General features: G+C 32.5%; 1 protein-coding gene across 2 annotated transcripts in view; it reads right to left on the minus strand.

The window, feature by feature from the left end:
- GALNTL6 (polypeptide N-acetylgalactosaminyltransferase like 6) overlaps nucleotides 1–24,379 on the minus strand; it is a 1,185,252-nt gene that overhangs the window by 636,195 nt on the left and 524,678 nt on the right. For both annotated transcript variants that reach the window (XM_032855779.1, XM_032855778.1), the window contains exon 5: nucleotides 10,489–10,655. In XM_032855779.1, the coding sequence (XP_032711670.1) occupies nucleotides 10,489–10,655 (167 nt within the window). The remainder of the gene's footprint in view (nucleotides 1–10,488; nucleotides 10,656–24,379) is intronic.

Raw genomic sequence — 24,379 nt, forward strand, 5'->3', positions numbered from 1 at the left:
GTTAAATGATAAATGTTGCAATTTCTTTGAACATGTAGCAATCAATGGTTTAGATCTTCAAGCCTGAACTTATTCAAAACAGTCATGGATAATCCTGCTATCTCTTCTCCATATTGGGTGACTTATTTATCCTATCCTTTCTAGTTTAGAGAGATTTTCTTGAGTTAAAAAAAAAAAAAAAAAAGTGAAATTATTATCTTGTTGTTTCTGTAATCTCCTTTCATATCTAATCCTTTCTAAGTTTCCAAAGCCTATAAATAGCAGAGCTAGGACTTGAATTCAAAACTCTCTTAACACCTACACTGTTAACTACTCACTATATTTCTACCTGTCCTGTGAGTTTATAAATTTCAAACTCAATAGTGTAAAATACATAAGTACTTCCTTTTCTTCATAGAGTCTTCAGTTTATTTTCTAAGAAGCAGTGTTTCAACCTGGCAAAACTAGAGGGGGGCAACCAATCTGAAAAAAAATCCGTTGCTTAACTTTGATTTCAAACCCCAAATATCCCCACTAAATTGGAAATGGCCTTCATAATCCTGCAGAAACATAGATAGAAGTTAAAATGATAAGTTATAGAGCTAGAATTTATTCAAGATAGAAAATTCAGCCTTTTTTTTTTTTTTTCCCACTGCCTTCTACAGCATTGGGGTCAGGGTTTTCTGTTCTGTGAGGCAGCCATTAGTTTTTCAAGAAATGTATATATATTCCATATAGAGTTCTTTACCAGGTTTTAGAGGAGAAGGCAGGGGAAAAAAAAAGGAAAAATAAGTGATGTTTATCCAACTGGTATAATCTAATGGCAGATATTTGCCCAGTCATGTCTTCTTTCACCCTAGCTTCTGTCTGTCCCAAAAAGACTCGCAACTTTTGGAAACATTTTGCACGAGTGTAGCACTTGGCAGTCTTGCAAGTGTCTTGGCTTCTACACAGTGAAGCAACTTTTGTAGACTACTGAACTCTGGATGATACATCATTCAGATGACCTATGGGAGGCCAGCCTAAACCCCACTCACTAACCTCAATTAGTTCTACTTTACATCAGCCTGCAAGGCTAAATGAAGCATATTTATGTTTTATGTCCCATTTGACTATGTTGTGAGCCTTTCAGAATGTTAGAAACACTGTTTTCTCTAGGAGGAAGGCTCTGATTGGCCACCTGTAGTCCTAGAAGGCCATTATGGATATTGGAATTTGTATGTTTAAGTCATTCATTATTATTCTCATGAATTCTCCATTCCAATTCTTGTGTGTACACAGTGAAATGATGGTTTCTATTATGATCCTGATCCTAAGGCAAAAAATAGGGTAATAAATTAAATTCAATTATCTAGAGTGTCTACATAATTGTAGTACAGTTCTATTAAATTAAATATAGTTATCAGAATGGTTCCAGTTTCTCAGAATTAGATGTTTGAGAAAACTCAGTGAGGAAACCTGTATAGCTAAGCACAAAATCCATACATTTTAGTTTTGTCTGGCATTTATTTAAGCATATAAAATTGACCTAGTGTGTGACCCAGGAAGTCACCCTTCTGAGTCTTCATTCATTCACGTATAAAACGTTGCAATGATACCATGTCACTTACAAATTCCTTCATTTCTTTTTTTTTTTTTTTAAAGATTTTATTTATTTGACAGAGAGAGAAATCACAAGTAGGCACAAGCAGGCAGATAGAGAGGGGGAAGCAGGCTCCCTGCTGAGCAGAGAGCCGGATGCGGGGCTCGATCCCAGGACCCTGAGATCATGACCTGAGCCGAAGGCAGAGGTTTAAAAATTCCTTCATTTCAATGACCCTATCACTCTAATGTGGAATTGTCCCTCAGTTGATATAAAGCATTTATTTTTTTAAATTTTTAAGAATTTTGTTTAAAGATTTTATTGATTTGACAGAGACAGAGGCAGTGAGAGAGGGAACACAAGCAGGGGGGTAGTGGGAGAGGGAGAAGCAGGATCAGGGAGCCTGATGCAGGGCTTGATTAAAACTCACCCTGAGACCATAACCAGAGCTGAAAGCAGATGCTTAATGACTGAGCCACACAGGTGCCACAAAACATTTAATTTTTATTAAAGTTTTATTAAAATATGTTTCATAAACACGCATGCATTTGATGTTTAAAATCTGTCAGCCTATCGAAGACCGTGACTGTTTAAAGACTAATAATTTTCTAAGTAAATGTTGTAATTTAAGATAAAGGAGTGTGAAAAGGAGTACAAGAAATCTCATTTAGAATGGAGTCAAAAATGCTCGAAGTGGGCACTGTCACTGGCATGCCATTGGTTGAGGCTGCATAACCAGCAGGAAGAAAAAAGGTTAAGAATTATCTTGAGAAGGGTGGACAATTTTCACATAGCAATTTCATTTCCTGCTTTTAAGAAAAAGAAAGAATATCTCTAAATGCCCCAGCAACAACCCAATAACCACACTTACAACCAATGAGAAAACACCACGAACCCAAACTCTTGTTTCTCTCCAATGAACTTCTGTTTAAAACAACCCACATCAGTTTCCTCCTAAAACCTAAAAAGACTGACCTTCCTTTTGTCTCCTCAGAGTTGCCTATGGTTTACCATTGTTGTCTTGTCCTGAATTGTAATTCTCTTGCTATTCCCAAATAACTCATTTTGTTAGAAAAGTAACTGGTTATTTTATTTTTAAGGTTGACAGGAGGAAATATTTGTACTTTTTTGCATTGTGTCAATGCAGTGATTTTCTTAAAAATTAAGAGCAGATGGATATTTAGACATCAAAAAGAGCTGCTTGAAATACTGAACACTGTATTATTAAAACTCACCAACTGACATTTGCTGACAAGAGGAATAATCATAAAACATAACCATTTATTTCATCAGAGAAAGTTATGTCTGCCCAAGATCTGAAGCCCAACATCCATAAAATGGTTTCATACAACTGACATCCTACTCAAAACAGCTGTCTGCAAGGAAAATAAATGGGATTTAATCTGCCATAAAATGAATTGCACAATTTATTTTTCTTGAGGAAGTCAGGCCTTTGTGACATCAGCGAGCTGTAACAGTTTTGCTTTGAAAAGAAGCATCTCTTTCTATGACAACCCCAGATTAATTCAACCATGTGGAGTTTTCCTCCAGAAAAAGCAGATCGGCTTATCCAGAACCTGGTGATGGGAGTTGCCATCCTCTACCATCAAAAGCACTGATTTCAAACATGAGCCCTACATAACCGTTCAATTGGAGATAGATAAGTTTTAAGATGCTTAGTTATTAAGGATGAAATATGTAAAATTAATGTCCTACATTAATAAACTTAATGTCCTACAAAAACCCGAATATTTCATATGCTTCAAAATAATATTTAAGAAGAGAACAAAACTGCAAGAGAACAAAATGATAGTTAGAAAATGACAGGTAGCTGAGCCTTATCACCTTTTCAAAAAAAAATATTCTTAAAAAACCTTAAGAGAGACTCATCGAGCAAATATAAGTACTTATTGTCCCTCCCCTTCCCCCCAACTGACTAACTACTCTATAGGGGTATTTTAAAAGACATCTCACAACAGAGGTATGGTATGGTATGGTATGGCCATAGTTTTAATTTGTTAAGCCCATTAATTTAAGTACACAAAATATTTTTAATGACAAAAGGAAAGAAAGCAATAACAACATTTTTAGGTGTGAAATTTTTTCTAATATTATATGTGATCTCTATCATATAGTACAACCAGACAATGAACCTTCGGTTATACCTCTTCTTTCTACTATATGTTTTCCAAAACACTTATTTTTGTGTTCAAAATTAGCCTAAAAGTGTTTCATTCTGATGACTACATTCTCGCAAAATATATTCTCACATTCTACAGTGGAACATTGTAAAAATAGTTTTTGTTAAAACTAACCACATAAAGTATCTATTTGAATGGAAGTTTCCACAAGCATACCTTTGTAAATTAAATATAAATCCTGCTGAAACTGAAATTAATTTAATCAAATTTAGATATATCATGACTTTTCCTTAGAGGAGAGAAGAATAGAGACCTCATAAGAATCTTTTGCAGTGCTCTGAACCTACCAGGACCAGTTATAAAGGCTAATTCATACAATTCATTAAGAATAAGATATGCCTTTAGAGTATGTCAAGGTCCTTTTATTTTAGTCTGCAAAATAAGTACTGACTTAAAATAGGCTTCTACAAGAACAAATAACGGATTCTAGTAGTAATCGTGAGGACTGTAAATGTGTGCATAACCCTCAGTAACGTTCCTAAAAACTGGAGAGTTTATTAACATTTGCTCTACAGAAGAAAAAGGACACCACAAAATGCTACTTCAAGCATTTAGGCAAAGGTGAAGCTCAACAAGAATATGCAATTCTCATTAGCTTTGAGAGATAAACTGTTTACGTAGACATGGACATCATGTGAGATTGGATTTTTAATTTAAAAGTAGAGAGATAGAAACCCCAAAAGTGTTTTGCCTTCCCTCATAGATTCTATCAAAGCATATTCTGCCACTGATGGGTAACACTCATATTTTATGAACACAAAAAGATCTTTTTATGAGTTAATTTTGTATTTTGTAACTTCCCAAATTTATGCTTGTAGGTTAGAAGCTCATCTTCCTCTGACCTTGAGAACACATTGCTGTTTAACACCCGTTTTTAAGACCCTAGGATATGGTGCCACTGTTTTGACTCCCTTTCAACCACAAACGTTAAACTCACTGGTAAAACGGAACTGCCTTATTAAAATTATACACCTCACCATAATGTAACATGATATTTAAATTTATCATCAGAAATCAGAACAGCTTTCTTTTAGTTCGTTAGCAGAAAAATATACAGTTGTATTTTACAACATTTCTTAGTTCCTGCTCCTTATTAGTATTTAATATTGTATTTTTCTTTTAAAGTACAATTATCCTTACAATTTAAAATATGAATATCAAATCTAAACAATTCCAAGATTCATCACAGTGACTCACTCTCAATAAATATGAGATATAAAAATTGCACGTCTCATAGTCTAGTGGAATATCTGATGGAATACCAGCCCTAAAACATTTTTGTTGACTGTCATCTCAGAATCTTTATATGCACTTTAGTGTTAGTATTTTATCATATAAAATAGAAATGCACTATCATTCTCTATCTATTTTATGACCTTTTCACACTGATATCTTCCAACTTCGAATAGTTGTAAAACGTGTGCTAACTGATTTGTCTGCTTAGGGAAACTTTCCTTAATGCACACTTGGAGACTACTTGAGTAAAATAGAACCAAATTCAAGACTCATCATTACCATTTGTGAAGTGATTTAAAATATTTACACCATTTTAAAGACACATAAACACATTCAACCATGCAAAGAATTGGAGATTTTTATGGTGATGTGGATCTTTACAGCAATTGCTTTGCTATTGGTTGATCATATATATTTTTCTCTATAAATATTTGTATATATATATGTTATATATATATGTATATATATTTCTTTTCTAGTTCCTGAAGTTGGCATGGGAATTATTGAATGATTCCAAAGTAAAATAGATCTATAAAATGTTAGGAAAAGAAGGAAAATTGGCAAGAGAGGGAATAATGGTAATAACCTGAAATTAAACATAAAATGCTATAAAATGAATTCATCAGAAGGCAGAGCAAATGTCTATAAATTTGTGGAAAATGCCAAAATCTATCAAAGAAATGTAATGATAAATGTAAAACTAATATCTAAAATAATGTGGAAATAATGCTATCGGACTTCCATCCCAAACTTTCCTTAATGATTTATAAACCCAATATCAATTTTACACTAAACAATAAAAACAGATAGAAAAATTTATTTATAATAATATACACAAAAAACAGGAAATTCTAAAAATTATACTATTTACACATTCATCTACTCATATGACTTGAACCCTAATTTTGAAATACATGAAAGTTTCTCTGAAGCTTTGATTTGCATTAAGAAGTACACAAGGATCATGTTGACGTAACGATTCTGATACATCTGGATGGGGCCTGAGATTCTGCATTTCTAATAAGCTTCAATGTGGTGCTGATGTTTCTGGTCCGTGGACCACACACTGGGACAAAAGGATTTAAACTATCTGCAGAAAAGTACCCTGGATTTCTTTGACGTTGTTGGCTTTGCTAGGTTGGGAGGATAGTTTCTAGTCTTTGATTTTCCCTCTAACTTGTACATGGAGCATAACAGTTTTTTTTGAAACTGAAACACTCAACTTCCTGACCAGGCACTTTGGAACAAGCGGGGGCAAGAGAGAGTGTGTGCACCTGCTTTGAGTGTGTGTGCACCAGTTTTGCATCTGTTTGCAACTGTTGTAACGTCATACTTGCATTAAGGGAAGGGTGTCAGCAACTCTCCTGTGACTATCCTAATGTGTACTTGGATTCATCTAAGCACACAAAGTTTAGAGAATTGTCAGGTTCAAATATGCCCTATCTCTGAGGTTAAGCCCCAGCTTATTTCACACATTTCAACATTTTCCATGTGGATGCTGTTAAGGTTGCCTGGAATTTGGAGATAAGCCCAGGATTAGTCCTGCTTTAAAGTCATCATGAAGCCTTGTTATAGGCCTCAAGTTAAGTTGTTAAATGTATTTCTGAGAGCTTACTGGAAAAAAAATAATCACATTCACTAAATTTGGTAAGGTTCAGGTAGCAAAAACATAGTGTTGTTGTTGAAAACTTACCTGCAGGCTTGTACCTTCATGTTTCTGTAGACAGAGAGCTTCTGATGGGAGGCTAAAACAACATTCTGTTTACCAAGCTTGCTTTAGAAAGACTATCTAAACTGAGAAACTGCTGGAGAGGGCATGCACCTGTGGGGTTTTTGTTTTTTGCTTTGTTTTGTTTCATTTTGCTTTTTCTTTATAACTGGGTCAACCCTACTCAAGCAGATTTTTAAAAATCACTTTGTAATATTCAAAATTATTCTATAATTATGAAATACTTTAGCATTTTTTTCTCTATTGCTATGAAAACAACTACTACACAATTTGGGAACTCTGAATTCCAAGTGATATTAAACTGATAATATTAAAACAGCTAACTTGTTGGCTCTTTTTTTTTTTTTCTTTTTTATTTCTTTGCATATGTAGCAATTCTATTGACCTAGAGGACATAAAATATAAGGCAGTAATATTTAATTTAGTCTTGTCAAAATTTTATTGCCTTTGGCAAAAGAACATTGCAGAATATGCAGAAAAGCTCTAATGCAAAGGTGTTTAGCTGAATATTGACCACACCTAAAATTGGAATATATTTCTGGAAATAAAGTGTAACATTTCAGAAATAATTTCCTAAAGGAGCAAACAAAACAAAACAAGACAAAACTATCTTCCTATACTTTAAATTTTGTCTGACTTGATTAGTTTGATTTTTAGAGAATTGGTGAAAAAGATCCTACATGTTGCAGGCTTACAATTTCTGGGTTGTCCAAAAATGTATAAATATGCTTTAAAGTATAATAATTTTAACAGCATGTGCAGAGATAATATCAGAATAAAAAGGAGTAACAAAACTTCTCTTAGAGTCTCTGTAAATAAGAGATGTTCTAAGATATCTTCCTTCTCTTATAATGGAGAAAAGAAATTTGAAAAGAATTTTAATAAAAACTCATGTAAGTCCCCTCATGTGATATAAGGAGGTAACGCGTTCTTTTTATTCTCCTTTTGATGAACCTCTAGAATGTAATTTTTCTTCCACATCTGTAGCAGTTTACTTGTTTATTGGTAAAATTTGATTTTTTAAATGTCAAAGAGGTCTTAATTTTTCTAATGTGTTATGAATCACCACAATTGGTCTTCACATGCCCTCTGACTTCTGTTGGTTCTGGAGAGGATAGATGATAGGTAGATGATAAGAGAGAGAGATAGATATAAGATAGAAATTCTTGTGGAATATATTTGATTAAATTGAGAGGATCCCCACAAAGAAGTATGGAGACCATTTATATTATAGTAGTAGGGGAATATTTGATGAGTAGAAATCAATAATTGAGAGCAAATAATCTCCTTTGCAGTGCACCATTCACTCAGCAATCCAAGGCAGCTTTTCATCCTGATCTCTCTTTGAGGAGTTATTTAGATAACTAAGGACTTATCTCCATTTTGATTAAAAAAAAAATAGATTGAGACACAGAATTCATTAACCTGATGTCATACAGTTAGTAGTTGGTGTTGGCATTCTAACTTGTATTCATCATATTAATGTTCTGTATTTCCCATAATTCAGAAAGCAGAACTGATGCTTCTTAGGTCCACAAAACCCCTCATATTCCATCAGATGAGATTTTAAAAATCTGAAACAAAAATCTGGAAGAACAATCTTTCCAATTCCTTGCAACTTTAGAATTATGACATATTCTAAAAGTATTTTTATCACTTATTTCTTCCAAAGTTTATTTTTATACATATCAATAGGTTAACATAATGAAAAGCAATATTCAAAAACTTTTAACCATTTGAAAGTTTAATGTTTATAAAATATATTTATAATTTTATGTTTAATGTTCATAAAATAATATATTCAACTTGATAGTTCATAGGAATAGAATCTCTAAATTAAAGACTTACCAAAACTTTAAAAATCATTGTTATCCTTAAAAATGTCTAATAGAAAAGTCAAAATTACCATTACTATCCCAAATAATCCTTTTTCTGTTGTCCTAGTTCTCTTACACTAATCGCATTGACAGTCTTCTGTCATTTACTTCCCGGGTAACATTATATGCAGAAAGATAGTCCATCAAAGTAGCTACTGTGCAAAAGATGACAGTGATTTGAAGTCAAGACAAATGTGGATGCCACTACTTCCTCCCTCTTTAAAGATGTTCAAGTGAAAAAATGTCTCTGAGAAATATTCAGCAAAAAATGCTCTATAAAACACAATTTTCTGCTACCAAGTGCTTCCTACTATATTATCTCCTGGTCAAAATTCTGCTGTAATGAACAGTTTACCAAGACCAAGTTAATTATGTAGAAAATGCTCCACAAATACACTATCTTATATCCCTTAGTACCAGTCAACCACAAAAGACCTTTCTTTTCGGTGATATTCAGGCCCAGATCTTTATTCCCCCTTCTCATTCTTTTATTTAAAAGCCAAGTTTAAAGTTTTAGCTTTAATGCATTAAAATGCTTATTTTTAGCCTGAGGTATAATGACTACTTTAAAATATTAGCCTTGATTAGAATAAAAAAGACATCAATGTGCTATCTAAATAAATTTTTAAGTAATAAATTTCAATTTTAGATACCGTTTGCACTACTGAGTAGTACTGAGTGCATATCTACCTAAGCAACGTAAAGCAAAAACTGCTTTGAAATCAACCTAAATTATCAAGCTGGTAGTTTATTATTTTAATGGAATGATGTTAGACAACCTCATTTTGTCATATAAACTTCAAGACATATTAATATTAGGTAAACCATGAATAATTATTTGAAGTATATCATTAAAGACTGGAACTCTGTTAATGAAACCTTAAGATTAACACACTCAACAGTTTTTCTTTGATACTATCTTTGGAGACTATGAAGAAGCTGACATTTTTGTTGTGTCTGAAATTTCCAAAGCTTCAATTAACCCATTTGATTTCAAGATGCATAAAGATAATATGCAATTAAACTCTTTAACTGCCATTATTTTTTACAGATAACAGTACAGGTTAAGAGAGCTCCTTCATGCAATGAAATACAACGTAGAACACTGTATTCTCAAGTAGATGAACATCATTAGGAAAGGTTTCCTCCTGTCCATTCACATCTGCCCAAAAAGAGAAACTACCTTTCCAGCAGAATTAACAATTCTCACATTCAGGCCAGAGATGGTGAGTGAAGTCCTAATCTCAGGAAACTTTCTATAAATTTATTCCCCTGTCTTTTATAAACCATACCATGTTTTTCAGAATGGTAGAAATATTAAATCTTATGTCAAATTATCAAATTTTCTGATACATATTGTACTTTTTAGTTATTGTTCAAATATGATAAAATAGCCAGAATTGCTAAGTAAAAATATTTGTATTACTTACCATTTCTAGTATTTATGAAGTAACACACACGTAGCCTAGAGAATGTGTCATACTGGTAAATAATAAAGCAGATGCCTTTCAGAAACAGGAACAGATTTTATAAATCCATTGGAATATTTCCCCATTCATATGTACTTACAATAACATATTTTGCAGTGTTTGTCCTGAAGCTGAAAATAGAATTTGAGGCATTTTGCCAACACCTGTCTAATTTACAACATAAATGTAATGCAAATTTCTTATAGTTTCCCAAACACCACCAATACCTTCTCATTCAGTTTCTTTTGAATTTGGCCAACATTTTATGAAATCACAGCATAGTCAAAACTTCATAATTACCTTACAGAGAGAATCAGAAAGAAACATCACAATAATCTTCTGACTTTTTTTTAAGCCTCTAATGATTATGTAGGTAATAACAGTATCAGATAAAATATTATTAACTGTATCTTACCTCTATCACTGAAGTCATCTACCAGAATGATTTCTGCTATCAGAGTCTCTGGGGTTCGGTTAATTATACTGTGGATGGTACGCAGGAGTGAAGTCCAACCTTCATTATGAAATGGGATAATGATGCTGGTATTTGGCAGCCTTTCCAGGTACATCTTGTGCTTACAACTAGAGATGATAGAAGAAGAAAAAAGCAATGTCAAATGCAAAACTATAGCATATCTTATACTGCTATTTACTCAGTGTTATCAAACATCTGTGAAAAGTAGACTTTGTCTACTACTTTACCAACCAGTGCTTATACACCATAATAATCACTCAGTTCATTCATGGAATTCATTAATGATCCCTTTTACATGCGCTCTTAATAAAATAATTATCCTTTTTTGTATGAAGGACTCGGATACTAGGTAAGAAGAGCACTGAAACATGTTCTTGTTGATGAAAACTTTTCCTAACATTATCTAATAGTGAGAAGAACAAATTTTATGAGTTAAAATTGTTCCCACTTTGCACATGGTTAAGGTTTAAATGGGTTTCCTGGGAAGTTCTGGAAATCCAACCATAATAATTATGCTTAGTTAATCAGTTGGGGTTGCGGTGTGTTTCAATGGCTGGACAATATTTGAACTCTACAGGGAAAAACACGGTTTTACAATGAAATAAATGAAGAGTTAATTTTAAATAAGCATATACTGATACAACCACATAATAAGGTTACACTCAGACCAAACACAGACATTATCACATTTCTAGTGGAAATTATAACTAGGAATTCCATGTTGCTTTATTCATTATGAAAAAAAAAATCTAAGATACCAAAAATAACATAGGCTTTAACCTTTGGCACAGTTAAAAACAATTTACCATGTGTAATTATTATTTTTGCATATTTATGCTTTATTTAATTAGTTGTCAAGCCACACAAGGGCAGGAACCTGGTCTCAGATCTCATTTACTTCCTAGTTCAGCAAGTTAACCAAGCTTTATTGAGGACAATGAATGCACTTAAGTTTGTGAAATCTCTGAGTTACTTAAAACTAAAATGAGTAAAATTTCAATCAATTATCAAATTCAATGATTTTCCTGATATAGATGACTTGAAAACAAAAAACAGAATAGCAATCTAGAATTAGTTTCATAAATGCAGAAACATCTAATGCTTTAGCTTTTGTCAAGATACTGGCTACTATATAGTCTAGATGAGGAAACAAACCATAGCATGATGCGAAGTGTGCACAGAGTCTACCAATATGTAGAGAAATGCACCAGAATATTTAAAACATTACTTAAAATATTTTTCTCACTCATTTCAATACTTCATTTTACTATGATCTCAATAGGATATATTAAATATTACTGTGGATCTACAACAAAAGTTGCCTTACAACTTGGGAAAACATGGGGCGCCTGGGTGGCTCAGTGGATTAAAGCCTCTGTCTTTGGCTCAGGTCTTGATCCCAGAATCCTGGGATCGAGTCCCGCATCAGGATCTCTGCTCAGCAGGGAGTCTGCTTCTCCCTCTCTCTCTGCCTGACTCTCTGCCTACTTGTGATCTCTGTCTGTCAAATAAATAAGTAAAATCTTAAAAAAAAAAAAAAAAAGAAAGAAAACAACTTGGGAAAACATGACAATGCAATTAAAGCCAATAAAATTATCTTAGAAAACAAAATTAAATATTTTAGATAAATAATTTGAATCTATATATAAATCTACAAATATAAATATTTCTTTTTTTATTTTGTCCATTTATTTTGATTATTTAATCTCAGAATTTATTATTTGTAACAATACCTATAAAACAAATAGATTTTGATGTTTTAAAATATGATGAAAAGAATTGGAAATAACATCTAAGTCATACCATGAAATGGGCATTAAATGCTAGAAAAAATTCTTAAATTCACTTTAAGATAACACAGAATGGTTAAAAAATATAATAGCATATGAAACAGATCTGTGAGTGATTTCTAAGGAAATATTGTGAGATGGATGTTTTCACTTCTAATGCACAAGTCTGGAAAAGAGTGCCCAAGTAATTAAATACACCTCATTATAATCATGCAGAGCCATCCATTCTTCTCAAAAAAGCCAAAGGCCCAGATAATTGTGTTTCACTACGTCACTATTCAGGATAATTGTACCTATTTGTGCAAATCAACATACCTAACAGCACAACTGGGAATGCAACTGATATTCCCAAAAAGCCAAATTATTTTTCAAACATTAAGATGAGACATTGCACATATCACTTGCTTATTAATTAAATAAGCATTGTATTCACAGCAATACCCTAGAAGCAATCAATAGTGATGTTTAACAGCTCTGTACTAATCTATTCAGAAAATAGGCAGACACAAAAAAATGCAAGACTGATCCTATGTAAATAAGGCTTTCCTTCATAAAAGTGTATTCATTAATTTCTATCTCTGTGAGCTCAAACTTTTACCACACATAAGATGTGAAAAGATCTCTTCTACTCATTCATTCACTTATGTTACAATGATCTACTGAGGTTCGATATAAGCCAGAATCCAAAATGGAGAAGAAACAGCAAAACCTAATCCCTGACTTCAAGACATTTACAATATAATAGGGGATACAGAATAGAGAGTTACAATTTTAAACTTAAATTTGGAAAGTGCTGCAGAAATTCAAGGGAGAGCTGAAGGTGGTCCTCAACATATATTTAGGAATACAGCTGATATGACTTGTAACTGTCTGGGAGAAGTAGTTTTAGGAGGACTTCCATGTTTTGGACAGGGGCAGTTGATCTTATGAAATACAGATTTACATGAAGGGCACATCTCAAGGGTAAAAGGCTTGAGGGTGAAGATGCGTTGAATTCTGACCACGTTGAGGTTGAAGTGTCAAATATCCTGTTGAATATGGCAATTACATATGCGGTATACACATCTATTTGTCTATGTATGTATGCATTTCTGTATCTATGTGCATGTATATGTTTTAGGCTCAAGAAAAGTTCTGCTTTATGGGAGGCACAGACGTGTGAGTGACAGGTGAAGGCAGATGGGGCCAGTGGGCCACCAAGAGTTCCTTAGCATTCACCAGCCCAGTACATGCCAAGAGGATCCTTTATAAATACCTGCAGATCGTCAACCAAGTGCTTTCTCTCATCTCTGAACAAAAGCAGATGAGAAATTTTGGGGGAAATTAATGCCCGGGAGCACGTTTCAACCAATAAAGGAGGGAAGTTGGAGAATAAACAGTCCCCTGGTGAGGTAACTCTGAGGTGTTTTCTATATTATGTACCTGAGTTTCCCAGCAAGACGGGGGGTCCTCAGTTGCCCACAGAGACAAGGTTTTTACAGTTTATCTTTTATTAGCTTTTTTTCCTTTCCTGTCTTACTTCCTCATCCAGCCTCCCCAGGTCCTTTCTGTGATTCCTCCTCAAAATTACTACAGTCAAATTTTTGTCTCAAGGTCTGTTTCTATTGGAATCCGTTCTGAGACATAGGCATACAAGTTATGCTGTACTTGTCAAAAACAGTCTCTTCAATATAAAATGATAGTCAGAATTTCTTGAGAAGTATTATTTTATTGCATTATGAAGCTTTCAGTTTGTTACACCTGGAGATATTTTAAAATAAGGTTTTTTAAAAATATTTTCACACAAGCCATTTTTCATACAATCCATATTTTCATATAAGCCATATAAGATATTAATTTGTAAGAGAGGTTTTATATCTTTCAACTTCTTAATTTCTGATGCTCTGCTCAGAGCCTTCTCTGTGCCTATGAAATACAGCTATCAAGACTTGACACAGTGTACCTATAAAAATAGCCTTATCCTAATCAGCAGACCGTTAGTAGTAAAGTTCCCTTCTTTACATGAATGTGTATAATTTTTTTTTCGATCAGACCAACATGGAAAACTCTCTATCTTGTGCTGATAATCATTTCTCAAGTATTGAAAAATCATACTTTATACATCAGACTATCTAGGTTCACATGAGGGCTTTGCCACTTACACCTGCATGACAATGGGCAGGTTATTCAACTTCTATAAAACCAATTCTCTCATGTGGGGCAACGCAGGGGCAAAAATATATAAATAAATTAGATTAAATTAAATAATTAAATTAAAAATAAACAACCTTCATAATGTGTCCATGAGAATTAAGTTACATAATCCATGCAAGGAACTTAGTACAGCAGCATATCAGATCGTAGCAAGGGTTTGATAAATACTGCCATTATTGTTATTGCTCTTATTGCTTTTTAATTATTATTATTTTACCTGTCAAGTCCTTTATGGAAGGAGGGAGGAAATTAGGGGAGACAGGGACTGCACGAGGGAAAGTGAGAGACACTTAGGATATGAAGATGAATACATTATAGTTTCTTCCCTTAAGGTTTCACAGACCAGTAGGCAGATATATAAAATGATTTGACTTGAATGAGACAAGTGACATAAAAGATGGCATGCAACAATCAGAGCCCAAAGGAAGTATGACTAACTTTGTCTGAAAGAATTAGGGAAATTTTTATAGATGAGTCTGTCTGTTAAGAATAGATCAGGGAGCATCTTTAAAGTGATGCTAAGGAATTTGGATGTTCGCCTGAAGTCAACGTGAAATATTTCACATGTTGTTAGTGATGAGGAAAACAGGATCATGTTTCCATGTTCCTCTGGTACCAGGGCAGACAATGGAGACAGCAGACATGAGACAGAAAGATTGGATATTGTAATAGTTTCAGCAAAAGATAATAAGGATGCTGATCCGATTTTTTACTCGAAGGAAAACCAGCCACTTTGTGACAGGGTTTAATCTGATTGAATTATATTTAGTCATTCTAGTACTTAACGCGCTCCAGAGAAAAGTGAATTCACTCCCAACCTCAGCCACTGGATTCTAGGAGTTGGGCTCCAGATGATTCCTTCTTAGTATTACTAGAAATACTGAAGCCTATCCAGGGCTTTATTAAGAATCTGCAACCTGTGCTTTTTAGGCTTAATCTCAAGTTAGGTGGAGAATGGAAGTATGTTAAATATGAAGACAATATGGTAATATGGAAATGTGTTGAAAAAATAAGTGAAAAAAAAAAAGTCAAACAATTTATATGTTTATGGTTCCAGATGGGTAGCAAATTCACAAAGAATAAATAGGGACCGATTAAAACATTTGTTACATTAAACTTATAGGAATATGGATGAAAATGCCTGTAATTATTGCATTTCATATTGCTGTGCTATTTAAAGTAGGCATTTGCATAAAATTAACTTGGAGTTTAAGAATGTCTTAGAGATGAGCCATTAAGTTAAGTAAGAGATGTTACATAACATCTTTTTGTTAAGTAACAATTTATCTAAATGAATGGCAAAAACACTCTTCAAATTTTAAATGCACCAGAGACAAAATAGTTTAAATTCTCTAAAAAGTTACTTGAGAGAAATGACAAATCATGAAGATATTTTAAAAAGCTAACAAAATATAATCTATAAATATTTTGCTAAACTATTCCTATTGGTGAAAACAAATGGAAAATTTATCATACTCTTCTGTGTTTTTTTCAGAACAAAATACACATTTTCTAATATTCCTTATTGATATTTGTTAAACCTAGGGATTTAAAAATTATTTTTAGTTTACAGCATTGTTTATTTGAAATATTATGTCATTCCTTTCATATTTACATTAATTTGTCTTATAATTAATTATATTAATTTGTCTTATAATTTCATTGGTTTCACCAAAAAAGTTATTATTTCAATAACAGCAACAGGCCAAACAATAAATTTTAATTCAGATATATAAAATAAGTACCAGGCTTGCTAGTGATATATATATATCACATATATATTTAATATATCATATTAAATATATAATACATATTTAAAAGTTATTTTATTATTCATGCAATACATGTCAACATTTTTACTGTAGGCATTTAGCTGAACTTGCATTTGAGGTTCTTAAGACCTTCACATTCTCCTCACCATCACCTAAACATTCCGATGTGGAGAACAAACGCAAAGAAAAAAAATAAATTTCCTTACTTACAGCCCATGGGCAATTCCTTCAGACAGGCAGAGTGACCTTCCTCTATGAACTCAACTACTGCGATATTAATTAATACTTTGTTAATGTCAAAAGTCAATCTTAGCTTAACATTAGCCCAACCTCCATGATCTGTAAGTCTCCTTTAATATATAAATATTCCTTTGGAAGCTTCCTTTATCTCTAATCCACCCTCCCCCAAGATACATCATCTTCCAAGCAATCATCCTCCAAGCATAAGGCCTCCTGCTATACATCTGAAAGGTCTCATGACTGAGGTTTTACTAGACAGTAGTAAACAGACCTTTTCCTAAAAAGAGCCCCTCAAAGTCCAGGAACCCTTGCTTCCAAATTCCTTAGAGATTTACAGTATCCTTAATCCCCTCCCCCTCCGTACTTGAAAGTACATAATCAGCCACTCCTCAGGACCCCAGTGTAGCTCTTTCTGCCCATGGGTCCTGTCCTGGTGCTTTAACAGAACCACCTTTTTGCACTGAACATGCTTCAAGAATTCTTTCTTGGCTGTTTGCTCCAGAACCCCAACATTTTCACATGGTATTCCCTCCTACTGCCTAAGGCTAAATATTTAGTTTTGGATACACTATCAAAACACACATTTTAAAAATTTAAATTTTGCGTTGCAAGAATTGAATAAAATGTTTGAGTGAAGATTTTTGCATAAATCAATCCATAGGTCATTCCATTAGTTCATCTAATGTATAGCTTTATTTTTTGTTTTTATGTTTGTTTTTCTATCTTCTTATATTAAATACATTAGTCAGAATGTTATGTTGTGGTCATAAAAAACCCCAAGTGCCAATGGCTCAAAACAATGAATATTCTTTCTTGCTGCTCTATTTGTTCACTACTGTTTGGCAGGAATGTCTCTGCTCACTGCAGTCAGTGTGACCGGCCAACATTTTTACCATTGTTAATCACTCTGCCAGAGGTAAATGAGAGCACTGATGGGTCTCAAGCTGGTAAATAAATGGTCTGTTTCTAAAATGACATACTGTTTTCTGCTTACAAGTCATTGGTCAGAATTAGTCACACAGCTCAAGGGCCCAGGAAGTGCAATCCTATAAGGTCCAATCCTATATGACCTATAAGGTCAGAAATATTTGTCAAATAACACTAATGAACACAGCTATTTTAGACTTCTGTCTTCTTTCAATTAAAAAAGAAAGGACAAATAGAAACTACTTTATATGACTCCATTTAGATTAGATTTAACTAAGTCTCTTTAATTTCTTCATAGACAAAAAAGTTATAATATATAAGGTCCCACATCAATAGAAACATAGCTGCAACCACATTTCAGAATTCACCAAGTTTAGTTCTTTATTTAATTGGGAATTAAAATGCTTAGAGATTTAGAAAGTTAAACATAAATTATTTTATAGTCAAATTGGGAAAATAGTGTACTGGGTGAAGAAATCGTACAATGATGAGGCACTATTCCTGAACTTAAAAGTTTATAATTTTTGAAAAGTATTTATAACTCATACAGCTAGATAACACAAAACAAAGAATTAGAACCCAATATTCTTCATTTCTGCTTACATAATCTTCTAGAAATGTGACTGTCATTCTATTTTTGGCCTTTAAAACATCTCTATATTAATCCAATCAATTTAAATTATGCAAATACTGTAATATCTTTAAATGGAGTAGTCAGTTACTTTATTACCTCAAACATTTTGTGAAATGTATAATCTATTCTCCGTAAATATTTTTGGAAATAAACCATTTAATAATATATATGAATAAATGTCTACAACAACAAAAATTAGATAAATTATCTTTTGAATACCTGCCCTCCAAGGGCTTGGACCACTGGACTCTGGACTATTTGGATCTCTAACATGGAGAATAAAATAAGTAGGCATAATTAAATTGTTATAATCAGTGATAAAGAGACCATATTAAAAAGAACCAAAAAAAAAAAAAAAAGATATAGAAATCCGGAGGAACATAGACCAGAAGGGTAGCAAACTTCTTGTTAAAAATAATACAAGATAGTGAGGAAGTGGAGCAACATCTTTTAAGTACAGAAAAATTAAAGAAAAAAAAAAACAGTTTTCCTTTAGTCAGTGAAGTGTACCTCAAAAATGAAGGTGAAATGGAAACATTTTTATAAATATTGAATGAACTCATTCATCAGAAAACCTGCACAAAAAATAATGTTACATGAAGTCCTTTAGAAAAATTATACAAATGGAAATTTGTAGCTAGACAAAAAAAGAAAAAGTAACAGAAAATGTAATTATGTGGGTAAACAACAAATGACTCTTTTATTTTTGAAATCTAAAAAGATAATTGATTCACACAGCAAAAATGACAGCAATGCATTTTGAGATTTATAATAGAAATTGAAGCAAAATGTATAGCAACAGTAGTATAAAGGCCTGAAGGAGAGAAATGGATGCATGCTTTTCTAAGGTTTTTATACTATACAAAACATTTAATATTACTTGAAGGTAGACCATAATAAGTTAATATTATATTCCATCAACCCTAAAGCAACCACTAAAATAATACAATTAAGGAGTTATATCTACTCTGCCCTCCAAAAAGATTAAATGGAATAATTAAATATGTAGTTAAACTGAAAGAAGCTACTGACAGAAGAACAGGAGAATAAGATTAAATAGTAAAAATAGAAAAGCAATAGGAAAATGGTATAGTTGAACCAACCATATCGATAATCACATTGAATGTAAATGGTATAAATATGCACATAAAAGGGAGAGATTTTCAGAGTTCTGCCTGCTGCCTCAAACACATTTTTAATATAAAGATGCAGTAAGTTTAAAAGAAAATGTACAGAAGATAGAGCATGATAATACTAAGAAAAAGAAAGCTAAAATAGCTTTATTTTAGTCAACAAAATAGATTTCAAAGCAAAAATATGTTACCACGATATAAAAGTCATTACATGATAGAGATCAGTTCTCCCAGAGGACATAACAACATGAAATATATGTACCTAATAAAAGAGCATCCAAATATATGAAGTAGAGTTAATAGAACTTCAAGGAAATAGAGATAATTCCACAATTACAGAAAGAAATTTACTCTTTAAATTTGTTTTGCTACTCTTGTTCTGGTTTCTTAAGGTAAAATCATGAATTATTGATTTGAGGACTTTTTATTTCCTCTTTACCAGCACTGAATGATAGAGGAGTAGAATGATTTTTATTCTAAGAATTGTTTTAGATATTCAACAAAATTTAATTTTTATTTTTATTTGTGTTTATTTCACAGTATTTTCAAATTTCCCTTGAAACCTCCTTTGTACACACTGATTACTTAAAAAACATGTTTTTGATTTACAAATTGTGGTTCATGCCTTATCTTTCTGTTATTAATTTTTAATTAAATTACATTATGGTCAGAGACTATATTTTTTAAGATTTCAGTATTTAAAATTTGTGGTATCTGTGTTTTATGACCCAGGATACAGTCTATTATGATGAATGTTTTATGCATAGTTCAGAAGATATGTACTCTGCTATTGCTAGGGTTTTCTGTTTATTTGGGTTTTTTTTTCCTTAATATTTCACCTTTTCTGCATTCTCTGGGTTGTTTATACATTTTTTAGTATTCCATTTCAATGTATCCATAGTGATTTTGATGATATCTTTGCATAATATTTTAGTATTTACTTTAGGGATTACAAAATACATGTTTTTCAGTGTATTTATAATACTTTTAATACTTTACCACTTTACACTTAATACAGAAATCTTATTACTATTACTTATTACTTCTTATTATGTAGGGCCCTTTATACTTTCTTTTATGCTGCAGTTGTCTTCATATCTATGTGTATTGTAAACTACATTAGAAAATATATTTTTGCTTTTACCACTCACACGTGTTTTCAGGAACACAGAACTAGTATTGTTTTACTGCTATTTTGAATTCTCATGTCCTTTCCTCCACCTCTTGCTATTTTCTTTAATATTGTCAGTCAGTGGAGTCATATGTCTGCCTAGGTTTTAGAGACGAGTTTAACATGATGAAAATCACATCTGCTTATTCCCACTTACCCAGAAACCAGAATACTGTCAGCAGGCTTTAATTACAAATGTAAAATATTTTACCGCTCTAGGGATATCCAGATTTTCTGCCTCATTTTGTGACAGTGTCAGTTGGATTTCAAAAAAATTTTACATTTTGTCTAAATATCAAATGTTTGGCGTGATTATATTTATAATGTTCCTTTACTAGTATTTAAATATATAATGGAAATTTAATGATTTCCAGTCTTTTATAACTGATAATGGCAATTGGTGGTTTCTCTTTGTTATTTTTCTTTGGAAATGCTGAGGATTTAGAAATTTTATTGATCCATTCAAAGTACTAAATTTTGAATTCATTTTTTTTCTTTTTGACAATATTGACTTAATTCCTTTTTATACTTATTTTACCTAGATACTTAATATGAAATTTTTTTCTTGCTTATTTTAAACATTTAAAGCTATACATTTTCCTATAAAGACTTTTTTATATGTATAACATTTAAACAAGTCTTAGGATATATTTTCTATATAACTGAACTGAAATTTTTAATAATATTTCTAGTTTAGTAAAAATATTATTTATTATCTAAATATTTGCATCTTTTCTACATATATTATTTTTGTTGATTTCTAATTTAATTCATGTTTGATCATATGATATATTCAGTATTAACTCAATCCATTAAAATTTATTGAGAGTTTTTTTAAATCCTAACATACAGTCTATAGGGGTAAATATTTCATGTGAAATTTTAAGAAAAAGTTTATTTTATAATTATTGAATGTAGTGTTCAATAAATGTAAATAAATAAAAATTAAGCTAATTTATTGATAATTTTGTTTAAATCTCCTATATCCTATTAAATTTTTAATCCTCTTTAATCAATTACTGAGAGAACTGTTAAAACTCCAAAATGTATATTCATTTAAAGCCACTCTTTCAAAAGGTGAAATTTAATCTTAGTATTTAAAAGTACTATGTTGAGAGGACTCAAAATTAAGTGAATTTATGTCTTCTTCCATTTAGAGTAATATCAGAAAGGAAAGCAACATGATTTCACTTGTATATATTCTTAATATTTGTTGGTAGATTTGTTCAAGTAACAGAGGCATCAATATTACTCGAGAAACAATATTACTCGCCATACCTTTGCTGATGAAATAAGCTTAAGAACGTAATGGTTGAATGCTTTTAAAGATTCTTTAATTATATTAACATATTTCAGATTAAAATGAGAATATATACACCCCGTGTGAAAGATATGAAACTTGGAACATTTTTTTCATTTAATGTTAGATGTATTAAAATGTTATTGCACAGTAATGACTTCAAAAAGCTGACAGAGAGTTATATTTTGAGCTTCCTTAGGGGCCCACATTCTCCATGACTTTGTGCCATTGTTTAATAATCATGGTAATTTCCTGAAATGGTACCAATTCAGATCCAGACAGTTCATTAGGATGTATGTGGAAGGGGAACCAATTCAAAATACTACAATCTGTTTGACTTCATTAATACAGGGATTTTATATATATAAATATATATAATATATATATATCAAATAAAAGGTATATTTTATACCATGTTTTGATAACATTTATAAGTGCCAGTGTAAGCACGATGACCAGAACCCTAATAAGTAAGTGATTTATTGCCTCAGTCTATCAAAAGCCATTTATAAAATTGCTTTACTGATAGATGACTGTTTCAATAGTTTAATTCCAGGAGGTTTGTTTTAAAAGGATTCCTAAGCAAGATTATCAGAATACCTAGGTATGCTATAGTTAATCAACCATATTTATATATATATTTTTAACTTCTCAAGGGAACCACTCATGCTCAAAAAGGGGAGGACATTTCTTTATATTCCTTTAGCTTTTTTGTCATGTGATTTCTTGTGAAACCATTTTGGTTCAGCTAAAGTTCTTTCAGTTCCATTCTCAAAAGCCGCAGAATAGCAGAATAAAATATCAAGTTGGCATCTGGCTAGTGACAAGCATACTATAGAGCATATCTATGTAAGTCATTTCCAGGCACCAATTTACATAGTAATTGTTTTAATGTCACCCTATTCAATTTTCAATGGCTGCTCTTAGTCACTGTTTTTCTGTTCTAATCTTGCCATGTCAGTTGGGTTTGATAAAGCAGTGATAACTGGCAATTTATTTTGCCTTTGACAGGCCTGAAAAATTAGTTTGGAATGCCGAGTATATGTAAGTGTGTTTTTTGGTGGGGGTGGGAGATAATCACCACATATGTATGTGTGCATGCATGTTTTTGGTCACCTATAACAGAGGAGCTATTTTGTAAGTTAATATTTCATGTGGTAATAGGATTATCACTTTAATTTAACGTGATACTTTACATCTGTACTGAGGGACAAAAGTTTTTTGTGTTTCTACAGCTGCGTGTTCATTGTGGCGTTGTGGCAGAAACACGGTGAACACAGAGGGAAGAGCAAAAGAGAAGGCAAGAGATAGGCAAGATCAGAATATGGAGGCAGGCGTTGTGTTCTCATCAATTATTTTTCGTGCAACAGAAGTCTGAAGTATTTTAGATGGGGGATATGATGATCTGCCTTAATTCTTAGAGCTCACTATTGCTCACATTGCGGAATGTATTGCACAGAGCAAGAGGGAGTGTGTGAGGTCCAATTATGAAGTTGTTCTAGGATTCCAATTAAGAAATGATAACGGGGGGCGCCTGGGTGGCTCAGTGGGTTAAGCCTCTGCCTTTGGCTCCAGTCGTGGTCTCGGGGTCCTGGGATCGAGCCCCACATAGAGCTCTCTGCTCAGCGGGGAGCCTGCTTCCCCCTCTCTCTCTCTCTGCCTGCCTCTCTGCCTCCTTGTGATCTCTCTCTCTCTGTCAAATTAAAAAAAAAAAAAAGAAAGAAATGATAACGGATTAAGTGAGATTGAGATTAAGTGAAGTGCATGCATTTGAGACCCGTTTGGCACTACATCTGGGGTATGGAATTAATAGGCCTTGGTAGATGAGATCAGCAAGGAGAGAGTAAATAAAATGAGGAAACTGGGGGCCAGTACTTAGCATCAGTGAGCTTTCATATCTAGCCATCAGATAAAAAGGAACTGTTCATAAGGGACTGGAAAAGCCTGGGGAAAAAAGCGAGTGTATTTCCATTCCTTGAAACAAGAGACAAGAGGGCTTAAAAATGAGAGAAGGGACAAGGTCAAGTGTTGCTAGAAAGTTTCTTAAGACAAAGACTTTCAAATATATTGGATTTTGTCAATGTGGAAATAATTAGTGACTTCAGCAAGAAGAAAATTGATGGCACTGTAGTGTCTTTAGTCAAATTAGAACTGCTGAAGAATTGAACAGGAGATGAGGAAATCAGTATCTATGTAGAAGTTGGGGTTGATAGAGGGAAAAATAGGTAAAGAAGTCATTTTACAAATGTGGAAGTACCAATGCTTTTATCATATATGATTAAATTTATTCCAGAATTATAAAATTTAAAAAATAATAATAGCTAAATTCTCCACTTCTGCAGGGAAAAAACCAAACATTTCAAAACTAACAGGCACTTACCACTACACACCAGTTACAAAAACCTAGAGATTAGTACATATTACATTGACTCAGATAATAAGGTCTACCAGAGGAATTCATCACTTCATTTGGTAATAATAAAGAAGTGAAATAAAATTATTTGACTTGGAGAAAATGGAGAATGTTGTATTCTTTTAAATAGATTTATTGAGATATAATTCACATACCATACAGATAATTTGTTGTATCATTTAGGGTGCATAATTCAATAGTTTTTAGTGTCTTCACAGACTGTACAACCATCAGAATAAACAATTTTAGAATATATTT

This window comes from Lontra canadensis, unplaced genomic scaffold, assembly GCF_010015895.1.
Source record: "Lontra canadensis isolate GAN:19392208 unplaced genomic scaffold, GSC_riverotter_1.0 scaffold10, whole genome shotgun sequence".
Lineage (NCBI taxonomy): Eukaryota > Metazoa > Chordata > Mammalia > Carnivora > Mustelidae > Lontra > Lontra canadensis.